General features: G+C 38.8%; 1 protein-coding gene across 2 annotated transcripts; it reads left to right on the top strand.

Moving 5' to 3' along the window:
* Positions 1–729: 729 nt before the first annotated feature.
* On the top strand, positions 730–8,171 carry LOC149107933 (uncharacterized). 2 transcript variants are annotated; one of them, XM_089295940.1, is made up of 3 exons: positions 730–1,013; positions 3,463–6,577; positions 6,882–8,171. In XM_089295940.1, the coding sequence occupies exon 2, from the start codon at positions 3,483–3,485 to the stop codon at positions 6,573–6,575; it is 3,093 nt and encodes a 1,030-aa protein (XP_089152066.1). In that variant the 5' UTR covers positions 730–1,013; positions 3,463–3,482; the 3' UTR covers positions 6,576–6,577; positions 6,882–8,171. The 2 variants fall into 2 exon arrangements, with proteins under 2 accessions (XP_089152066.1, XP_089152065.1); XM_089295939.1 differs by lacking the exon at positions 730–1,013 and adding an exon at positions 2,385–2,697.
* The last annotated feature ends 1,261 nt before the right edge of the window (positions 8,172–9,432 follow it).

The raw sequence follows: 9,432 nt of genomic DNA, 5'->3' as shown, positions 1-9,432 counted from the left end.
GGATTAACTGCAGGCTCTACCACTTTCTAGTAGATAACAAAGTTTTTGGCTCTGTCAGATCTGATGTCTGTTACCATGGGAAAACGAAAGTATGAATTCGCCCAAATCGCACAATGTATATTATAAAGTGCAAACTGACGAAAAGTTAATTCACGGTCTTCCATATTTTACAACAGATCGATGGCAAAAGCAGCTTTCACGAGAGATTCATGCGATTTATGCTGGATGGTCTAGGACTGTGAAAAATCTTTCGCTTTGCGATCATGAACAGTTCATTTAAAATTACTTAAGCGAAACAGTTAAGTTGGTTAACCAATAAGTCAGAACTGAGTTAACACCTATAGTGTTTTATGCACGGTTAAACCAAACAGCGAAGAACAACAGACAACAAAGAAATTTGTCTAGCTTGATAACCATTATACTGATTATTAGATATGGTCAAACACTCAATGTACTTTGAAAGCTATTAGACTTAACGGTCAGTATTTGACAAAAAATGCACATAGGAAAGAAAATGTAACATACTTTCGAATGTTTTTATTAAATTGTTTTGCTCAACGTTTAAAGCATATTTCAATTTTAAATTGTTTTGATTTCCTATTGGACCTCTTATTGTCTTGCAGGAAAAACCCCCAGTGTTGTTTCAGTTTCTATCACTCTTGTTTCACTTTCATCAGAAGACCGAGAAACTGAACACGGTAAGTTTATAAACTGTAAGCTGTCTGTGCATGACTGATAGCGTTGAGTGCGCATATAATAAGTATAGCTGATTTTTAACACTTTAAATTTACACTGGGAGAGGTTTGCATGAATCGCGTGGCTGCTTTTCTTTTTCTTGTAAGAGCTATTAGTGAGTCACGCGAACACTACGTCACGCGAATAATTGTTTGGAAGCTTCGTTTGCGCAGAAATAATTTGCTAAACTTTTCCCCCTCTTCTACGTGTCAGAGGAAAAGGTCCTGTTATTGACGCGTAGTCATTTTGGTTTCATTGTGGTCGACTCACCAAAACCAGTGAGTATAAATCACTATTTTAATAGCTTTGTTACCCATAGTAGACTGAAATCATTAAGTAAACTGTTTGCAGTCGATCTAATTTTTGAATGCAAAGAAACAACCTGAGAGAATTTGTTGCAGTAGCATCGACGGTAATCAAGAACTACTTTTAACTTTAACGTCATGTTATTGAAGACTAATTTGAACCAGTTACAGTTAATGACGCTGATGTGACCGAAACGCGATTGGAAAACTGTTTTACAAACTCATTAGTGTTTCCAAACACTTTCGAAACGTAAATTTATTTCTCCAAGCATTGAGTAACTGTGATTTGCTGTTTTTTATCCCACATCCCGCCCCTCAATATCAAATTTATCCCGCATTTCCTGGTTGAAATGAGCACATGCTGCTCAGGCCAAGATATTTTTATCCTAAATCCTACATCTCGCATTCCACATCCCGCCATGATTTTCAGCTTATCTCTCATATCCTGCCAAGTTTACATTTTGACACTCCAGAAACTTCGAAATAGATCTTCCATGCACGACGTATTAGGATAATCAGTGTTTCCTCGAGATATCGAGAACCCATCAAGTGGTTTTCGTAGTTTCACTTTGCATCGTCTGGTGTCTTAACCAGTTAGAATAATATAGAGCTCAATTATGATAGCCACGACCTTCAGCCAATCATGCAGTGATAATAAATCCCAAACTCAATTGTTTGCTGTGAGAAAGAGAAAGTTTTTAGTTCTGTCAATTGATATTGTTACCATGAGACGGCGGCAGAAAGAACTCAATGAGATCGTGCAAAGTAACTTATGAAATGAGCACTCGCATATAACAAATATGAAGAATTACAACAGAACGATGGCAAAAGGCATTCGTCTTTAGTTGTCGTATTTGTCTTGTGAGCAAGTCAGTTAGTTTCTATGAAAAGAAGGCGAGGAATGTAAACTTTATTCATTAATCAACTCATAGTAAGTGGAGGGGCATATAGTCTTAAAACTTTACAAACTTCAAAAGAGCAAACAAAGATGCCACGATTTATGTTGGAAGGTCCACACAGTAAAGAGTCTTTCGTTTTGAGATTATATGTAATAGGCATAAACCACGTAACCGAAACTTTTCAGTTGAGTTATATAGTCTGTGAAACAGAAATAATTACCTATTGTGTTTAAAGCATGGTCAAGACCGAAATGAAAACAAAAACATACAACAAAGAACTTTGTCGGGCTTAATAATCATTTCAGTCTATTAACTATAGTCAACAACGCAATATGCTTTAAAAGGCATTGCAGTTTGCCAACAGTAATTAATTCCACTATTTGTTTTTGTTCTTCAGTCTCGATCACTTTTGATTTAATTTCGTCCGAGGATCGAGAGACTGAACACGATAAGTTTGTAAACTTTAAGCTGTTCGTGATTGATACCGTTTCATACACATATAACGTGTATTTGAAAGCGATGTTTAATAGTTTCAATTTACACTGAAAGAGATTTTTCATGAATCGCGTGACTGATTTTCTTCAGTTTTTGAGTGCTGTAAGTCACGGGAAGAAATAAATCAAACGAATTCTTGTTTGGAGGTACTGTTTTGGAGTAAAAATCTGCTTAACTTTTCCCACTTGACAATTTTTACAGGAAATATTATCATTGTCGGCGTACATTGGTTTTTGTTCCATTCTAGTGACTCAGCAAAAGTGGTGAGTGCAAATCAGACTTAGCTTTGTTATTCATATTGGACTGAAATCATCACGTTAACTGTTCACAGTCGCTCTGCACTTTCGAGGAAAAAAAGGGGGACTTTCGCGAGCTCAACGATTGGAGAAAACGGGAAATATTAAACAGTTAAAGTATCACCGTCATTTGAGTAGAGTAGCCAGAACTGGAATTAGCAGTAGCACACCAGGTACATAGTTTTATTATATATTTTAAAAAAATATGAATGTGACTGAGCTCGGCTATGTTCAGTGTGATTTTCTTTTACTGATCGGACGCAATCTGCTCGGCCACATTTTTATTAATAGGTTAGAGTAGAGATTTTGAAGGACCCAACACTGATAAAATAATTTTGGGATCGATAAAAAGTCACAGCAATACTTAGCTAAAAAAAAGACTAGTAAGCAGCCTGAACTTTAACGGTGATTTTTGCTGGAAAAGAAAAAAGAAAAACAAAAAGTGAAATGCAACTCTAAGAAAAAAACGCATTGCCCTGAAATGATCAACACGACGGTTTTCACACACGCCAAGACAACTAACTGCATTCAACCAACGGCCTCTTATCTTCATCAGTTTTCTTTTCTTTAGATTGGAACTATTTCTGCTCCCCTATGACAAAATCCATCACAGGACTACCCCCAGCTTTGAATTCGCCATTACCCACTTAGACAACCAGGTAGAAAGACGTACAAAAATATATTATTACTCGAAATAGCTACAAATCTTGATTCCTGTTATCCGCTTGACAGGGCCTATAGAAAGGGACGCCATGGGCATCATAACAGACATTTTACAAGCCATCTCTATTGGCTTGGTTGTTGCTACTGTCCTTGTCAACACTGATCGTGGTCTAAAGGCCATTGAGGTCTGCCAAGAATGTTTGATCTGCCTAAATAACGAAGTACTAAAAGCGGGAAAACTTTTCAATTTAATCAACATTAGCATTTATCAAACTTTTTTCATTGCGTATTGTCATATCCCTGATTATACAAAAGCCTTAATCTACGGCAGCGAACTTCTTGAAATTTACCGCAAGTGTAGTAAAAAAGACGAGGAAAGGAATCTAACAATAGCAATGGCTAAAATATGTAAACAGCAATATCGATACAAAGAAGCAAAGGAACTTTATGAGAAAGCCATAAAAATCATGAAGAAAATGGGTGACAAAAAGGGAGAAGCCACTTCGTACGGAAACTTGGGAACTCTCTTCTTATCTCTTTGTAAATATGACAAAGCCAAAGAATATCTTGAGAAAGCACTTGCCATCAGAATACAAATTGGTGACAAACGGGGAGAGGCCACTTCAAACGGAAACCTAGGAACTGTGTTTACATCTCTTGGTCAATATCACAAAGCCAAAGAATATCTTGAGAAAGCACTTGCCATTAGAATACAAATTGGTGACAAAGAAGGAGAAGCAGCAGATTACGGAAACTTAGGAACTGTGTTTTCATCTCTTGGTGAATATCACAAAGCGAAAGAATATCTTGAGAAAGCTCTTGCCATCAAAATACAAATTGGTGACAAACGGGGAGAGGCCACTTCAAACGGAAACTTAGGAACTGTGTTCACATCTCTTGGTCAATATCACAAAGCCAAAGAATATCTTGAGAAAGCACTTGCCATTAGAATACAAATTGGTGACAAAGAAGGAGAAGCAGCCGATTACGGAAACTTAGGAACTGTGTTTAAATCTGTTGGTGAATATCACAAAGCCAAAGAAAATCTTGAGAAAGCACTTGCCATTAGAATACAAATTGGTGACAAAGAAGGAGAAGCAGCAGATTACGGAAACTTAGGAACTGTGTTTACATCTCTTGGTGAATATCACAAAGCGAAAGAATATCTTGAGAAAGCACTTGCCATTAGAATACAAATTGGTGACAAAGAAGGAGAAGCAGCAAATTACGGAAACTTAGGAACTGTGTTTACATCTCTTGGTGAATATCACAAAGCCAAAGAATATCTTGAGAAAGCACTTGCCATTAGAATACAAATTGGTGACAAAGAAGGAGAAGCAGCAGATTACGGAAACTTAGGAACTGTTTTTAAATCTCTTGGTGAATATCACAAAGCCAAAGAATATCTTGAGAAAGCACTTGCCATTAGAATACAAATTGGTGACAAAAAAGGAGAAGCAGCAGATTACGGAAACTTAGGAACTGTTTTTAAATCTCTTGGTGAATATCACAAAGCCAAAGAATATCTTGAGAAAGCACTTGCCATTAGAATACAAATTGGTGACAAAAAAGGAGAAGCAGCAGATTACGGAAACTTAGGAGCATTGTATCAATCTCTCGGTGAATACGTCATGGCTGAAGGTTATCTTGAAAAGGCACTGTCAATTAGTCGAGATATTGAAGACTTAGACAGCGAGTTCAAATTTCTTTTTAATATTTCAGGGGTGAAATTATGCCAGTACAAGATCCAGGAAGCGTTTGACTGTTTGTTTTTGAGTATGAGCAGAAGCGAAACTTTACGAAGTTTGTTAGGGGACAACGACGATTTTAAGGTATCGTCTTCAGATGGTCGCGATTTTCTCTACCGGAATATTAGTCAATTCCTTTGTTTTTCGGGAAATCCGAACCATGCACTTTATGTTTTAGAGCTGGCTCGGGCTAGAGCATTGGCAGACTTGATGGCAACTCAGTATTCTCTTAAAAGCCAAGTCTCAGCTGATCCGCAATCGTGGATTGGTATTGAAAATATTATGAAAAAAGAGAGTAACTCCTCTTGTCTGTACATTTCTTATTATAATAATGATCTGTCTTTCTGGATTCTTAAGACAAGAGGAATCATTCAGTTCCGAACAATAACAGTGGATGAGAAACTAGTTGGTGCCGGACCAGTTGGCAAGTTACATGATTTCTTCGCAAAAAGCTTTCGGAGCTTTGCTATTTTATCCGAGGAAGATTGCGAAGATCGATCTTTAAGTGACGTTGAGAACCTCGCAGCATTGAGACTTATAGAGGAAGAAGATGAAGAAAGTCAAAACTCCGAATCGAGCGTTTCTTTGTACTACAGAGCGTTAATCCGTCCGGTAGCTGATCTACTTGAGGAGCCCGAGCTCATTGTTGTTCCTGATCGCTTCTTAAACCAAGTTCCATTTCCAGCGTTAACAGATGAAGACGGGAGTTATTTATCAGAGAAATTCAGAATCCGCATCGTTCCTTCTTTGACGACTCTCAAGCTCATTCAGGACAGTCCTGTATACTATCACAGTCAGACTGGTTCTCTGATAGTGGGGGATCCAGTTGTCGGTATGGTGCGTTACAAAGGAACGAAGATGTGGGTTTCTAGGTTACCCTCTGCAGGAAATGAAGCAGCCAGGATTGGACGACTGCTAGGTGTTCAACCTTTGTTGGGACGGCAGGCAACAAAGCAGGCGGTACTTGACGGGCTACATTCAGTGAGTCTTATACATTTTGCAGCCCATGGTAATGCCGAAAGAGGAGAAATTGCCCTTTCTCCAGTAGGACCTCCTAACAGGCTTCCAGAAGAAGAAGATTACCTATTGACGATGTCTGACATTGCAAACGTTCAACTGCGAGCTAAACTGGTGGTACTTAGCTGCTGTCATAGTGCACGTGGGCAGATTAGAGCCGAAGGAGTCGTTGGGATCGCTCGAGCGTTTTTAGGATCCGGTGCACGGTCCGTTTTGGTGGCTCTATGGGCCATAAGTGACGAAGCAACAGAGCAGCTAATGTGTCGTTTCTACGAGCATCTTGTTCGTGGGGAGAGTGCCAGTGAATCTCTTCACCAGGCCATGAAATGGATGAGAGGTAACGGCTTTAACAACGTTCGCGATTGGGCGCCGTTTATGCTGATTGGAGACAACGTGACATTTGACTTTGGGATATAACGGTAAGTATTTGTTAGAAACAAAACGCTTTTTTGGCGGAGGGAGGGGGGGGGGGCAAGGTAATAAACGTTAACGAAACTGTTGCCATTGCATGTCATAAGTTACGAGATCCAAATCCTGCTAGACATGTCAGCAACGGTTCTTGAAATCGTTTGTATTTAGACACTCGCGCAACGATTTGATCTGTTGGTAGTTCTCTTGAAGCCTCGCCCTCGCCAATGAAGCGTGAGTGTTTATGCTAACCATGTAAATCATCAACTGGACAAACAATGTGATTTATAGACGCTTTTGTTTGATACTTTTCAGCAATAACCTCTAACAACTGAGTGCGCACTCTGATCATGAGTGTCTGTGTAGCCAAGGGTTATTTTCCTGTTTTAACAGAGACGCATGGTAACAGCTACGTTTCCAGGCTTTTAAGCGTTGTAATTTAAGATTGCGCTCACATGCATCAAATAAACACTGTTTAAATTCGTTGCCACTTTTTCTCCGTGTGAGATGTCCTTCGAATAGAGACAATTTTAAATCAAATGGACGAGTGAGGTTTTTCAAGAAATAACTCCGTGGCAAGTCTTATGAACGAGCTAGAAAGGAAAGTAATAGCTAGAGATCAGAAAGTGAGTAGTCATTAGTTAAAGATCATCAACACATTGTCCGGGAGACAGGTGATGAGTATAGACCAATAGTCTTGATGTGACACTAAATTCTCAGAACTTACGTTAACAAAACTATATGGTAATTGAGTAGAGAGAATTAATTTTCTCTGAGTGTTTTTTAAGCCTAAATCTCTTCGATTTAACCCACTATCGCCGCTAAGCGACTGGTGGTTCAGTGTCGGTTGCAAGTTAAGGGCCTACTTACATGGTGAAAAGTTGTCCCTGTTGAGAATGTTTCCCACTCACCCCTCCCGCGACCCACTGTTACCGAGCGATTATAATGTATGAAAAATTAAAGTTTCCTTCTTACTAAGCCTAGAATTTGCCTTCTCCTTCAGGATAAGTGTTTGCTTGATTCCAGTTGTTTTTCACCCAGGAGTCACCTCGCGCACGACACAACTTCTGACTAGCAATTTAAACAGTGCGCCATTATTTTTAAAAAGTGTCGTTTATGGTATCATATTAAAAGTTCCATTTTTTAAATTGTTCGTGGGGATGAGTTATCTCTTTGTGTTTTTATCACTCAGTTTTTTGACTTTTACTAATGTCCAGGAACTCAACAAACAAAAACACAACTAAGCAGGAAAAGTACTTTGCTGAAGCGTATTGGATTGTTTGCAGAGTCTGTTCATTTGCAAAACGCATCAATCACTGAGTTTAGGTAGTCCAGTTAAGAAAGCTGTGTTTGAATGCTTGATAAATGATATTGATCTCCTTATAATACCATTTAATTTAATTTGCCTCAGGCAAATATCTTGTATTACTTTAGACTATGCGCCTACTGGCGCCTCGAGAACTGATGATGACTTTAGGGTAGTACTGTCTCTATAGTTATATTAATGCGTTTGAAATTTAATTCAATCTAAATTTTAGCACTAGATAGTTTTTGACGTGTGTTGTAGTGCCTCTTGTAAATAAAGTGAGATCATTTTTAACATCACACAGTTTACTCGCTATACCCTTTCTTATCGGTTCAGAGCTGTAGTCCAGACTGGAAACCATGCATTCCTGGTTTGCCTTCACTAATATGCAGCAGCTAAGTAAATGCATGCCGGGATCAAGTGCATGATTTCCGGGAGTTAACGCGCGGTGTCTGAGCATCTTGTATATTTGCACACAAAAAATTATAAATTTTTCTATATTGTATTTTCCGCAACGGTAATTAAGAGGATATTTTCTTAGAAACAATGTAAAATATTAATCTGTTACTAACCTAGCTTGCTTAAGCCGCACTGGGGAATAATGGCCCAAGCTCGTTGCATTACGGACAGAGCGAAGCGAGGTCCATACAATAACGACCGCGCGAAGGCCAATAATCCCCAGTATGGCTCGAGCAAGCTAGGTTAGTAAGTAGTTTATTATATGACTTCCGGAACGTCCTTTCAAAAGACAAAAAAATACACGTGTTATGACCGTTTCCATGGAAACGGTTCTTATGGCAAAATCCCGACCCAGAAAGAACCAAACAGAACGCTGAGATCTGCTTAATAACTACCTTTCCATAAAATACAGGCTGCTACTGATAACATTGTCATTAAATGTTCCGGATACTACAAAAACCTCCTCTAATAGGCCGGTAAGTCCAAGAATCAAAACTCCTGCCAGGAGTAATCTGCTAGAATTCTATTACTGACCTGCTTTAGCACATGCGTCATACTCCTGCCGAAATTGTCTAAGTAGGACTTCACGCTATCCCATAACGAAAACAACTCTCTAGTACAAACAAATCTATATACTTATACTAGCCTTATTGTACAAAGAAAAACAACAACAGTTGGTGGGATGTTTTGTAGGAGAAGCATTACGTACCGATCAAAGTCAAATTCAATCGTTCTGATATAGCTTGATTGACAGTAGCTCCAGTAAAACTTCGTTCGAATTTCCTCGATTGATAACTTGGTTTTCCAAAGTCCATCAAATAATTTACACTCGCGAGTAGCAAGTTACCCTACCAGAAGAGGGAGGCACTGAGGATAGCGACGAATGAAATCGGAATTGCTTTATTTTGTAGGGCATTTCCAGGCGTACCCATCAAGCATGCGTGAAAATACATTACGCAGGCGGGATGCGGGAGATTTTAAATACGTTAATGGCGGAATGCGGAAGAGAAAACTGAAAAACGTTCTTCCTCTGTAAACTTCACAGTCTTTCTAAACAAATTTCTTAAACCGCACTTTATGATCAGCTGTTTTCTTGGAATT

Source organism: Orbicella faveolata, unplaced genomic scaffold (genome assembly GCF_042242905.1).
Source record: "Orbicella faveolata isolate gen_17 unplaced genomic scaffold, um_ofav_v1 contig_26, whole genome shotgun sequence".
Classification (NCBI taxonomy): domain Eukaryota; kingdom Metazoa; phylum Cnidaria; class Anthozoa; order Scleractinia; family Merulinidae; genus Orbicella; species Orbicella faveolata.
Note: the sequence above shows the minus strand (reverse complement) of the source record. Positions and strands in the feature narration are given on the sequence as shown.

Bases quoted from the DNA above. Each gene is read 5' to 3' on its own strand.
- LOC149107933 (XM_089295940.1), top strand. From the start codon at position 3,483: ATGGGCATCATAACAGACATTTTACAAGCCATCTCTATTGGCTTGGTT.